Source organism: Electrophorus electricus, chromosome 2 (genome assembly GCF_013358815.1).
Source record: "Electrophorus electricus isolate fEleEle1 chromosome 2, fEleEle1.pri, whole genome shotgun sequence".
In the NCBI taxonomy this organism is placed as follows: Eukaryota; Metazoa; Chordata; class Actinopteri; order Gymnotiformes; family Gymnotidae; genus Electrophorus; species Electrophorus electricus.
In genome coordinates, this window is record NC_049536.1 from 2,742,428 (window position 1) to 2,757,115 (window position 14,688).

Below are 14,688 nucleotides of genomic sequence, written 5' to 3' on the forward strand. Positions count from 1 at the left end.
TCCCACATGTGTACTGAAATGTGCTCCTCTCACTCATTAATGTGCTGTCTTTTAGTTCATCTGTGTTTATTACTCAAATGTTCCTCTGTTTATTGGTCAAAATGAAATAAAAATTTCGAATAAATATTATAGTCTCTTATTTAAAACATTTCCCACAACATTACTCCTAACAATAAATAACTTTGAAGTCCTACATTTCTATACAGCAGAAATGCTAATGTGTGATGAGGTATAGGATTAGACTTTGATAAAGCTGCCATTTCATTACTCATAATAAAGAAGGAAGCAGGAAGCCAGATGTTATGGAACCAAGAAATAAGATATTTCCACGTTTCATTCAGTAGAAACTGTAACACGAGTAATTCGGTGTATTTTTGGAACATCAGGGGCTGGAGGACAAACCATCTTTGGCCCTTTCAGTATATCACAATATTATCATTTTTAGTTTATTTCTGCCAGAAAATAATCCCATCATGCTTTATATCACTTTGTAGCACAAGATGGGCTGTTTCAATACAATACTGTCATGGGTCAATTATGAAGGCAGAAAGTTGTTCTATCCAAAAAAGACTAAATATTTACAAATGTTTCATTAAAAAGAAATATTCCCTACCTGTACAGGTTTAACATACATACAGCACACTCACATGATATCCACCCCGACTCTCTGTTTGTGTGTGTGTGTGTGTGTGTGTGTGTGTGTGTGTGTGTGTGTGTGTGTGTGTGTGTGTGTGCTAGTGTGCTAGAGAGCATTGTGTGTTTGTGAGTGTGAGAAAGAATTTTACTGAAAATTAAATTTAATTTTAAGTTTTCAGACAGTTTAGTAAAAAGTCATTGTTTCAGTTGGTGGCATTATTTCATCTTATTGTGTAGTAAGTTTATTAAAGCAAGTATAGTGAGGTTATTTAACTTTACACCCTAAAGATCTTACAAGTTTCACTTTTACTTGTTAACAAAGATTTAGAATGGACATGAAAAGTATGTGTTGGTAGAAATGTTGCACAGTGGCTGAGAATAATCAGAGGAAGGCACAGACATGGTGATTAGTGCTTTAGTGTGTGCTTACATCACCTCTAAATAGGACAGAATCTCCTGAAGATTACTGATACTGCTTTAGCAGTCATGCTACTAGTAGAGATTTCTCTTCTCTAATAACTACCTGCTCTATTATAAGAACAAATGCCCCAAGAGACCAAAGGACTCAGTACTGCAGTGCTGTGACTGGTTTCTGATGCTCCATGCACTGGGTGTGTGTAAATGTGCCTCTGTGGGGTCTTGATAAGTACTAGATAAATTCCATGTGTTGTTAATATTGTTATAACTGTAGTGTTTTGTCTTCACCTGCTCCAGCAGAAACAGAGAGATCATCTTCTCAAAGAAAAGAGAGACAGGAGAAGTTTAGGAGCTTCTCCAGGTTTCTGGTGATGCAGCTCAGTCTGAGCTGTTATCACTGTCAGTGTCAACAGCAATATTAGCATTGTGTTTAATGGTGGGTTTCTTCTTGATGGATCATACTAATGTTCAGAACTTCCATTTCCAACTCATAGACAGCAGGAGAAGAAGGACATATAGATCTACAAAACTCTCTTCTAACAGAAGTGCAACAGTGTTGTCTGTATTGTGTCTTTGTGATTCATTAGAGATTTTTTTGTTGACTTGAGTGAGTGTGTTGTGGTTCCTAGAAGAATGATTTTCTATAGATGTGTGTTGTTCAGTAGTGAGTGAGTGTGATGGGGCATCTCTCCTGCACAGAGTGTGTCATTGTTCTGTATCACATCCTCCCCCTCAACACCTGCAGTAGGTCCCAGCTGCAGCAGTGCAGTCTCTGTGCAGTCTGACTGAGGGAGGTTTTTGTACGACTCTCTAACACTGTGTGAACAGCTCTGTACTACTGATATAATTTGCACTCTGACAGTAATAATCTCCTGCATCTTCAGTCTGGACTCCTCTGATGGTCAGAGTGAAGTCAGATCCAGATCCACTTGCACTGAAACGAGCTGGAGTTCCTGAATGTAAGTTAGTAGCCAAGTAGATCAGGAGTTTAGGAGCTTCTCCAGGTTTCTGCAGGTACCAAGCTAAAAAGTTATTATTATACACTGCAGGGTTTGTTCTACATCTGATGGTGACTGTGTCTCCTGGAAGAGCAGATTTCACTGCAGGAGTCTGAGTCACAGTCACCTGACACATGGATTCTGGGGGAAAAAACAAAACAAAACAAAGCAAATCCAATTTAAATCATATTTTATTTTCCATTTCTTATGTTCCTTATATCTGTTAATAGAAGGTTTAGAATATTTTATTAAACAAGACATCTGTTTTTTAGGTTATTCACCTCAAAAGCAAAGCATAAAATGATCTTTTACCTTGAGTCCAGAGGAGCAGTGTGCATATGAAGATGGGGATCAAAGTCATGGTTGCTGTGGGTGAAGTTGCTGGGGCAGGCAGCTCTCAGTCATGAAGTATTAAACTCACAGGACTATAAACACTCCCAGAGCACTGAAGCAGGTGCTGCACATGCAAAGTGACCTCTCTGTTTTAATACACATCTACCAAGTACTCTCTGTGACCTCTCTGTATTAATACACGTCTACCAAATACTCTCTGTGGTCTCTCTGTATTAATACACGTCTACCAAATACTCTCTGTGGCCTCTCTGTATTAATACACGTCTACCAAATACTCTCTGTGGCCTGTTTGTATTAATACACATCTACCAAATACTCTCTGTGGTCTCTCTGTATTAATACACGTCTACCAAATACTCTCTGTGGCCTGTTTGTATTAATACACATCTACCAAATACTCTCTGTGGTCTCTCTGTATTAATACACATCTACCAAATACTCTCTGTGGACTCTGTCTGAAGCAATGACTCCACTGAATACCTCTTATATAACCAGATTTAACAGAACCAACCATAGTAGATAACTATAAACTTTATACTATAATGTAATATATAGATACTCTTAAAGGTCAAATAGTATTTCTATTTAATATAAACAATGTAAAAAAAACTATGGTACAGTGTGCTGATTATTGGATAACTGGAACTGATGAATAGATTAAGAGAGAATGATAAATAAGAGGTATCTAGTATATTTTATGTAAATATTTCTAAAAGTGTGTGTGGTGTAGTGCTCTCAATCGCTCCTCTGTACAGGATCTCTGTGGTGCCTGCGGTCTACATACTTTCCACAAGGGGCGCTGGTGAGTTGTACAGTGGATGTCTAAGATGTGAAGCAGAGTGTTCTGACCAGAGTAGAAGGACAGAACTGCAGTTACAGCCACAGCAGCTCACTGACTCTTAGTGCTGCATTTAGGGAAGAGGAGGAGGAGCTCTACCATCTTCCATGATGACCTCAGTCAGCTGTAATGTGATGTAACACACTTACACAGCCCTGAACAATGGAGCTTATAGTCTGAAGAATGCTCTTTTTTCTTAATTCACCACTCAGCTGGTTTTAATTCTTGGGTTTTGTTTTCACTTCAATAAAGCTTCATTTTGAACTTGGTCTGTTCTTGTATTATTTTATTATTCACTATCTGTACTGTAAGATTCTTTGCACTGGGGTATGTTGTGCTTGACTAAGTTGGGCTAATGAAAGCTGAACATCTGCAAAAAGTGTTGTTCTATTCTGGGAAGGAGCAGGTTTCTCAGGGCTGTAAACATTAATCTGTTTCACCCCACTGCTCTCACTCGCTTTCACTCTGACTGGTATTTGACATTACTAGAGACTAGTTTAAGTTCTTCATTTTATATCTGAACATTATGTACTCAGGCAAAGGAAATAATTACCAATAGCACAGTATCAAGATTGAATAAAAATTATGTTCTCTAGTAAGTAAGTTTAGATAATGAATAAAAAATGTATTTAACAAATTTCACGGAATGCTCCCCCTTCACGAGTCATGTGGTTTGGGGGGGAAATTAGGTTTGTTGTCACACCCCCTACATGATGGCACGCACCTGTACGGGGTTCACGTTGAGTGTATGTCTGTTTATTTAAAGCCCTGTCAGTGTGGGCCTCATGGTTGGTCGTTGTTAGTGTTAGTGTAATGTTAGTGTCAATGAGTGTGTAGCCGCTGTTAGTATAACCCAACGTTTGTACCATTTTATGTTGTCGTTGTTGTTTGTGTGTTCCTGTCTATTAGTGTTATTATGTGTGAGTGCCACGCGTGTCCTTTATGTTTCATGTCATTAAATGTTTCACATCGTCAAGGGAGTATGTGCGTCCTGCTCAACGCCGTGACAGCAAATACATGAATAAATGAATGAATGAATGAATGAATGAATGAACAGTCACATACTTGAACACTTCTGTCCATTTCAGTGAGTTTGTAGGTATTTTATTATTTCTCTATTAGCAGGAGAGCAGAGTGGTGCAGTGGAAGTGTGCTGGGACCATAACCCACAGGCTGATGGATCACAACCATCCTCTGATAATATCCTATACTAAGATAAGACTACATTAACTCCCTAAGTGATAACACAGAGAAAATAACCCAGGGCCCAAACTCAACGGCAGCCCTTCCCTGCTTTCCAGAGCACACAAAAATAATAAATTTGTATGCTATGCACAAATAAATACCTACTATATACAAATAGATAAATAATATATACAAATTTACAACAGTGGCCAAGTTAGAGGGATCAAACAAGCTCAGAATCAGAGTAAGGGGGAAAGAGACCAAGCACTGAATCAAATATCAAAACTGACACAAACAGATGTCCAAAATATCATCTTTCTCTTTCTTCTTCCTCCAAAACACTTCCTTATATCCCTCCTTGGGGCAGGGCCTTGTTTCAGGACTGGACAGTGAGTATGAAGATCTGTAGAGGAACTCTGGACTGGGTCTGGGGTAACAGGAACTGGAGAGAACAGAGATCCACACACACATACATATGACACAGGGGGACACAGGACGTAACTACTGTCTCATGCTCTTCACCTGCAGGTCATGAGCATTAATGTGACTGTCCCCACTTTTACATCTTAATGAGTTAAATGTAAATGTTGTGATAATCTTGTGTCTCTCAGTGTGGAGGTGCAGGTGTATCCAGTACAGTTCAGAAGCAGCCCTTCACTCTCTGTTCTGTAATGGTGATTTATATCAGTGGATGTGTGGAATCACATGAGCAGACAGCACTCCAGTTGTCTGGTAGATGTGGGGACTCTTTAGGAGGAAGGACTTCCTGTCTGCTGGTGTCCTGGATAGGAGGAAGCTGGAATGACAAAGTCTCAACTTGATTCATAACTCTTTGAGTAGTAGTGGACTTGTGTGTGTGTGTGTGTGTGTGTGGTGTGTGTGCGTGTGTGTGTGTGTGTGTGCGTGTGTGTGTGTGCAGTGTGTGTGTGTGTGTGTGTGTGTGTGTGTGTGTGTGTGTGTGTGTGTAGTCCAGCTGATTAAACTGAGTCTGCTGGTTCTTGGTTCCCAGCAGTTTGGTCTCTTTTACTCTCTCTGTATTGAGTGTTTTTGTCCTTTAACGAGTTTGTGTTTTGCCTCCTTTTCTATGTATCATCTGGTATGCAAAGTTATTTTCTCCCTTTTTTTTAATAAATTAATTTAATGTACTACTGTATTACTGTCCATCATTACAGTGGAAGCTGACTGATCTAGTCTGGATGGTGGAATCCCTTCACTCTGTGCTGTTTGTAGATCTCTGGGTGTGTGCTGTTCTATATGTGCCTGTGTGGTCCAGGAATATGATTAGTCTGCCCCCCCATGGTCAGTATCGGTATTGCACCCTGGTTTGCCAGTTTCCTCCTCCTGTGGCAGACAATAATTTTGGATAAATAAAAGTGTGAAGTTATTATTAATTTAAATTGCAAAATGTGGAGATCACTAAAACATATGACTGTATAGTTAATGCTGGTTTAAAACGTTGTAATACAGGTGTTTTTATTAATTGTTTGTGATATATTAATGCAGGCTTTTAAGCTGAGCCAAATAAAATTCATTCATTTATTTCAACTTCAGTAAAATATCAAATCATACAAAATTCCTTCTTAGCATGGCAAAGCTATTTAGTTTGTGTGTAAATGGTTAAAATTGTGAATTTTTCCCTGGAGTGAAATTCCCAGGGTGGTGTATTCAGCTACACTTCAACAGTTATTCTAGATTTTCACCCTGTCTGTCCCATCATCACCAGATGTTCCATTAGCAGGACTTTAAAATAACTATTTTTATTCTAAAAAGAAGGAAGAATTAACTTCACATACCAGTTGCTGTCTGGACAGTTTAACACAGTATTTCCTCAGCAGCTTTTCCAGGATCTCCAGGATAAAAACAGCAGTAAAATGATTAAAAGAATCAGGAGTAACTCAGACCAGTTCACTAGGTAGTGATCACCTGTCCTTATACACCACAGTGATGTTCATATATTACTGCCTTTGTCCAGAATCTGAGTGTGGAAGCAGGACGTTATCAGGGGTTGGTTTAAAGGAAAGACATTAACCTGCTACATATGTAGTGATGTAAGTATCCATTACACAATGATGACAATTTAAAAGAGCAAACAGTTCATTACTGTAGTGTTTTGGAGTTGATGAGTTGAGCTGAGTGCAGATTTAGCAGCTATTCAGCTGATCTCAGATCAGTCTGTGTTTGAGTCAGAGCAGTTCCTCTACAGCTGAGGGAGGTTTTTGTACAGAGCTCTAACACTGTGTGAATGGAGTGCTGTAACCCTGCTGACAGTAGTAATCTCCTGAATCTTCAGCCTGGACTCCAGTGATTTTTAGAGTAAAGTCTGTACCAGATCCACTACCACTGAAACGATCTGGAATCCCAGACTGACGGTTTGATGCAGCATAGATCAGGAGTTTAGGAGCTTCTCCAGGTTTCTGCAGGTACCAGTGGAGGTCTTCATCAATATCCTCACTGACCCTGCAGCTGATAGTAACAGTCTGTCCTGGTGTAACAGACTGAGATCCTGGAGACTGCGTCAGGATTATCTCTCCAAATGATTCTAAAAAATAATCACATACAAAACATTCAAATTTGGATTTTATAGAAATAAAATCAAAATCAAATCCAAATTAAAAACATTGTTAATCTGAAAATAAAAAGGACAAAAATCATTATAAATAAATAGGAACATACAAAACCAAGTACAAATGAACACTAAACTTATTTCAGTTTGTCTCACCCTGAGTGAGGAGTCCCAGTGTCCCCAGCAGTAGAATGAGTGACATCATCATTGTGCTGTGTGTCAGTGTGTGTTAAAGGACTGAACACTCTCTGATCACCACTACAGCTCTTAAAGTGTGTGGAGTAGTGAAGCAGCTCACATATGCAAACAACACATCTGTCTTTCTACCACACAGAACTAGTGTGAGCGTTTATCAGATGAATGATAAAATCTCTCCTCTTAGAGCTCTCAGTCATCCCCTCTTATGTGCTGCAGTCACTTTAACATTCAGTCAGGATTTTTCTACACTTAATGAGTCATGACATTACTGAGCTCATGTTGGTGTTGATGACACCTGGATCTCATTTAGTGTCTGAACACTGTTAGTCATCACTGTCACTCTGTCTGTGACTCAGACTCAGAATGAGCTGATACCTGTCAGATCTGCTGCAGTGCTGTGGAATTAATCAGGTTTTAAAGCACACACAGTGCTGAAACACACACATACATGTTTGTGAGAGCTCTTTAACCAGGTGATACACACACACACACATGCTAGTAGAGCTGTTTAACCAGGTGATACACACACACACACACACACATGCTAGTAGAGCTGTTTAACCAGGTGCTTCACACACATACACATGCTACTTAAGAGTTCTTCAACAAGGTGATTTGCACACACACACACACACACACACACACACATGTGAGAGAGAGTTCTATAACCAGGTGCTTCACACACAGTTCAGGATCAAACTGACTTTGGTGTAAGCATCATGGTCTCATGCATCTGCTAGAGTTGTCATTGTTACTGTCAGCTCTCAGGTTGTTCCAGCACAGTGGACAGAGGGAAGGAAGCTCTACTGCACAGCTCTAGGAATGTACCACAGTGCTCAGGCAGTCAGGGGTGCTGCTAGTGGAGCTATTGGACTGGACCACAGTGCTCTGATGGCTGGGGGTGCTGCTAGTGGGACTTTTTTGTTGGCTTTGAGAGAGCTACTGGAGAATAACAATTAGTGTGTGTTTCTGGGATGAGGAGAGCAGATGTGCTGATTTCTCTCCCTCCTGTGGCCAGACTGTGTAGTGACAGGCAGTGTAAAATGGGATCCGCTATACCAGTGTTCTTCAGTCCTTGAGGTTATGTGTTTTATGTTGTTCAGTGTTTTCAGTGCTCTAGCACTCACATGTGCGCGCACACACACACACACACACACACACACACACACACACACACACACACACACACACACACACACACACACACACACACACAGACATTTACATGTCTGACAGTTGGCAGACGCTCTTATCCAGAGCTACTTACAAAAGTGCTTTGTAATTTACTCATAGAGCACATCCTACTACAGTACAGTAGAGTCCAATATACCAATGAACTAGAATGCGGTAGAATACAGGTATCAGTGCTGATACCTAGAAATGTGAAACAAACAATAACAAACAATATCAAGCTATATGTGTTAGAGTTTCAATTACCCAACAGGTTCAGAATCAATGGTCATTGAAATATTCTACAAATGGATCAGTCTTCAATTATTATTAACAAAACATATTAGCTACAAGTAATGTGCTGATAAGGGGACCTGGAAAACTGTGAATATTATGGCTTTATGATTCTTCAGAGTTAAGTGTGTTCAGTACTGAGTCAGTGTGTTCAGTAGTGAGTCAGTGTGTTGTGGTCCCTCTCCTCCACAGAGTGTGTTATTGTGCTGTATCACATCTTCCCCCTCAACACCTGCAGTAGGTCCCAGCTGCAGCAGTGCAGTCTCTGTGCAGTCTGACTGAGGGAGGTTTTTGTACGCCTCTGTAATGCTGTGTGAACAGCCAGTTACCACCAATGCTGTGTAAACTCTGACAGTAATAATCTCCTGCATCTTCAGTCTGGACTCCTCTGATGGTCAGAGTGAAGTCAGATCCAGATCCACTACCACTGAAACGAGCTGGAGTTCCTGACTGTAAGTTAGTAGCCCCGTAGATCAGGAGTTTAGGAGCTTCTCCAGGTTTCTGCAGGTACCAGTGTAGATAGTTATTACCATACACTGCAGGGTTTGTTCTACAGCTGATGGTGACTGTGTCTCCTGGAAGAGCAGATTTCACTGCAGGAGTCTGAGTCACAGTCACCTGACACATGGATTCTGGGGGAAAAAACAAAACAAAACAAAGCAAATCCAATTTAGATCATATTTTATTTTCCATTTCTTATGTTGCTTATATCTGTTAATAGAAGGTTTAGAATATTTTATTAAACAAGACATCTGTTTTTTTAGGTTATTCACCTCAAAAGCAAAGCATAAAATGATCTTTTACCTTGAGTCCAGAGGGCCAGTGTGCAGATGAAGATGGTGATTAAAGTCATGATTGCTGTGGGTGAAGTTTCTGGGGCAGGCAGCTCTCAGTCATGAAGTGTTAAACTCACAGGACTATAAACACTCCCAGAGCACTGAAGCAGGTGCTGCACATGCAAAGTGACCTCTCTGTATTAATACACATCTACCAAACACTCTCTGTGGCCTCTCTGTATTAATACACATCTACCAAATACTGTGTGGCCTCTCTGTATTAACACATGACTACCAAATACTCTCTGTGGCCTCTCTGTATTAATACACATCTTCCAAATACTATATGTGGTGTTTCTGTATTAGTTTTTTACGATTTATTACACACTATATTTAAAAATAACTCAAATTTAGTGAAATCTGACAATCAAGAAGCAAAGCTTCAGGCCAGATCTGCATAACTAATAAGCACATTCTCAGCCTCAAACTCTAATCAAATCACTACACACGCACACACCACTTCTACTAAACACACTTCTCTACATTGGACATATAAATCTAACATGACATCACTTCTTTGCCTTTCAAAACCTCCCATCTGTGAACCAACTGATCAAACACAGCTGTCAAATGTACTTGGGATGATTAACTGGGATGATTACTTGAGTGATTAATTGTGAACTCACCAATCAGGTCTAAGCACTATAAAATGCAACTGGTGACTTTATCTGTCTTTAAGTAAAAGACCTGTAGCATAAATATATCGAAGTATGTAATGTATTCATGTGATGTGTTCTCCTCAGTATTGTTTGCTGCACGCAACCTTTTTACATGTACATTTCTATCAGGTCAACGCATTGTTATCTGGACTTAACCTGACAAATGTAAGAAGTGGGAGAAACATCACTGGCCATAGAAATATTTTGAGTGTCCAGGGCCAATGTGGTGCAGAGTGGAGTCCTCCATCGCCATGGTAACCTGGGTCCTTACAAAAACACAGTCCACACATATTAGACAGACTACACACCATCCTCACAGTCCACACACTCACATTAGACAGACTACACACCATCCTCACAGCAGAAGACCAAGTGGATGCAGAGCAGATGAAACACATTGTCATTGTCATGTTATCGTATAAATTATTTTACAAAAGAACTGGAATGGTGTGTAGTCTGCTAAATGCCGTAAATGTAAATGTAACAACTGAGGTGTTCTGATACTTTTGTGTTGCTGTGTGAACTGTGTGTAGTGTTTTGACAAAATAAGCCCTGTTTTCAAAACAAGGCTTAAGCAATCATAAAAAAATAAAATAAAATATTCCAAATTCCTCCTCTCTTAGCTGACATGACAATACAGAATATACTAGATTATTAATATTCATTAAATATTAGTTTAGGTGGAGATGGGAAAAATAATTAAAGATTAAAGATAAAATATGAATCTTAGGGTTGTGTGTGTGTGTGTGTGTGTGTGTGTGTGTGTGTGTGTGTGTGTGTGTGTGTGTGTGTGTGTGTGTGTGGTCACTATAAAGTCAAAGAGGTTTTTGAATGACAGCTTCATTAGAATGTATCACTATGGGTGACTTGTGGATGAGGCAATAAACTCAGTGAGTGGTAAACTGGACTGTGGATGTCTCAGAGGTGCAGGAGGGAGTTCTGACCAGTGCAGGAGAACAGAATGCAGCAGCTCTGTCTGTATTCTGTTCTCTGTCCTGGCATTTCTGTTACTTCCACTGAAATAAAGCTTCATTTTGGACATTGTCTGCTCTTTTATAACTGATAAACATCTTTAATAATGTTACCAGACAGTTTCTTGGTAATGGGACAAGCAGGAACGATTACTACTTTAAACAAATATGACGCTTTTACCCTGTGATTCAACTTTTGGTGCTTTGTTGTAAACTTCATTTTTATGCATATTTTCCAACTTCAAGTTGAATGGTTAATGATTTTAAGCATATCAGGTGATGTGTATTTGTGTAATGAGGGAGGATGTGGGCTAAGGAGATCAACACCCTATAAGAAGCTGTGCATAATTATTAGGCAGCTTCTTTTCCTCATGCAAAAAGGGGCCAAAAAAAGAGATTTATCTGACTCTGAAATATCAAAAATTGTAAAAAGTATTCGAGAGGGATGCAGCACTCTTAAACTTGCTAAGATATTGGGGCATGATCACAGAACTGTCAAACATTTTGTTGCAAATATTCAACAGGTTCACAAGAAATGTGTTGAGAAAAAAGACTCAAATTAAAGATTAGAGAAGAATCAAATGTGAAGTGACCAGCAACCCATTATCCTCCAGTACTGTCATATTCCAGACCTGCAACCTACCTGGAGTGCCCAGAAGTACAAAATGTTCAATACTCAGAGATATGACCAAGTGAAATGTCACATAAGGTGAAATGTCAAGACTGGGCCAAGAAATATCTGAAGATATCTGATATCTGAATTTTCAAAGGTTTTATGGACTGATAAGATGGGAGTGACTCTTGACAGATCAGTTGGATGGACCCATGGCTGGATTAGTATTGGGCACAGAGCTCGACTTCGACTCAGACCCCAGCATTGTGGAGGTGAGGTACTGCTATGGGCTGGTATTATTAAAGATGAGCTAGCTGGACCATTTCTGGTTGAAGATGGACGCAAACTCGTCTCCCAAACCTACTGCCAGCCTTTCGAAGGCACTTTCTACAAGCAGTGGTAAAGGGAAAAGTCTGCATCTTTCAATGAGACCATGATTTTTATGCAGATGTAACGGCACTCCGGTCTGTTCCATGTGGACAAACAGCAGGGCCGAATATTAGAGGGATAACATGGACAGTACAAGGGGTTGAAAGACTTTTATAGTAATTACACTGTTAATAGAGGGAACAAACTTGCTGAAGTTCTGTAAAGTAATAATTGTAATTTTCTTACATTGTTCAGGGTGGCCAACTGACTGTGTAGGTAACTACTAGAGTTAATGCATATGTGTAGGTAATTACTAGAGTTAATGCATATGTGTAAGTAACTACTAGAGTTAATGCATATGTGTAGATAACTACTAGAGTTAATGCATATGTGTAGGTAACTACTAGAGTTAATGCATATGTGTAGATAACTACTAGAGTTAATGTATATGTGTAGATAACTACTAGAGTTAATGTATATGTGTAGATTTCTACTCGTGTTAATGCATATGTGTAGATAACTACTAGAGTTAATGTATATGTGTAGATAACTACTAGAGTTAATGCATATGTGTAGATGTAGATATATTTACTATAATAAGGTAACGGGAGTTTGGCTTCAAAGCATGTACTTGTTTTGTTCAGCGGTTGTAAGGGGACAAGTCAAGCGTACTGCCCCGAATTGAGGGGGAGTTGTAGTTTTGGTTCACGTTATTGGAGCAGGTAATTTTCTAAATAGAAAGGAGGAAGATAAAATTGTGACTACTGGCTCTGTTTGGATATGGGTATATTTTATTTTAATAAGACAATATTTGGATAATGGGAAAATGTTTTAAATTTTAGCCTTTGTTTTGAACCATAGGGGAGAGATATTATGAATTCTACATTATGAAGTATCTAGAATTGTTCGTTCTAAGGGGCAAAGATTAAATATAAGGAGTGGCATTGGAATGCAAGGGAGAGATGCGTTGATTGAATGCCATAATTGGATGTATGTTAAGTTGCCTTATTTGGGTATAATTCTTTGTTGGCCTTGATGACTGAATTTTTTTTTTCTCTATGTTTTTTTTGGAATTTATTTATTTTTTTGTCTGCTTATGGCATCATGCCCCTCTCACTGGACTTTTTGAATAAATCTCCATCATTGGCACACTTACTACTGGGATCATTTTGACTGATAGACTTACAGTCCTGAAGATGTTCAGAGGAGGCTGCAGTGTCTCGGCCAAAGAAAGTAGGTGAAACCAACTGACTAGCTACAAATTTGGCTGCACTGTGGCTCAGCAAGGGTTTAACAGACTCCTCTACAAATATATCTGACGCTGAAATTGGCCTCTCACAAACAGTACCATCCTCTCTGATGGTTGGAAGTACTGCAGACAGTAGAGCACACTCACAGATTCAATGAGTTTAACAGGTGAGGAAGCCTGTGCCTCTCTTGAAAATGATTCCTGTATCCCATGGAGCAACCCCAAAACCTTCTTCTGCATGGCTCTGTAAATACTCAGGGGAGCAGAGAAGGAACCCTTTTGTTTTGGGCTTGGTCCAATTACAGTGCTAGCATTCTCAGACATGGCAGCTGAACTCTATGAAACACCTTCAGTTTCCTTCTTCAGCTTTTCTTCTTCACTGAGACCTGCTTCTATCCCACGTACAATAACAACTGTTGGATACAGCGAGATAGCAGATTTTGTGACTGATCACAATGGTTGCACACAAAATCCCAAACTCTGGCCGTTGTATTTGGCTGTTAGGGAAAGATGGATGTGTGTGTATATGTGTTCCAGGTACACTGCCAGGATTTCTACCCTGTTTGAGACTCTGCCCCGTTCCTTGCGGTTTTCCAGCCAACTGTATCAGCTATTTAAAAGTCCCTCCCACAAGAGAGGGAGAGAGAGAGAAAGGAGACTGTGTGTTAGTTTGGAGTTTGTTTGGCTGTGATTAAAAATTTGTATGTTTTGTGTATGACCTTGTTTTTCTCCATTTTTGGACTTCATCTTTGGCTTCGCCCGTCCTGCTTTGATAGCTGTGTATATATACATATATGTAGATTGTGTAAAGAGTGTAAATATTGTTTGTTTGCTACTTTTGTGTTGGACACTGGTGGTAGGGAGTGACTGCCATTTTTGTTGGGTGTGGGTTTTCTCTCTGTTTATGTATCAGAGAGTTAGGAAAGTATTTTGCATGTTTCTGCTATTATTAGGATTAGTTAGTGTGTAGTTTTATTTCATTAGTGTCGGTTTTGGTAATTATTTTGGCCTGGGTCACTCCTGAGGGAATTGCACCAATAAGATTATTTGTAAATGATAACCTCTGTACAATACACTAAAAAAAGCTTCCATTTGTGTTTCTGTTTGTTTTGTTGCTGTTCCTTTTTTTCACAAATTCTATTACATTAGCCATTTGCACTTCTTTTAGCTTGATACGGCCTCACAGCCTAGATGGGGGCGTAACATTGGCGTATACTTCATCAAAGTCATCCATTCCCAGGAAACATGTTACCCATGTTTAGCACATATATGCTTAAACCCCATTCTCGTGTACCATATCATAATGAATAATATAGAACTGAAGGTCAGATAATGATT

The 14,688-nt window shown here is 39.4% G+C and overlaps 2 gene segments (V, D, J or C); both read right to left on the reverse strand.

Moving 5' to 3' along the window:
• Positions 1-6,656: 6,656 nt before the first annotated feature.
• Positions 6,657-7,382, reverse strand: LOC118240925. The segment is given in 2 exon segments: positions 6,657-6,967; positions 7,148-7,382. Coding segments are annotated over 2 exon segments (363 nt in total).
• A 1,214-nt stretch (positions 7,383-8,596) lies between these two features.
• LOC118240948 lies at positions 8,597-9,506 on the reverse strand. The segment is given in 3 exon segments: positions 8,597-8,601; positions 8,884-9,285; positions 9,458-9,506. Coding segments are annotated over 3 exon segments (456 nt in total).
• Between the last annotated feature and the right edge of the window lie 5,182 nt (positions 9,507-14,688).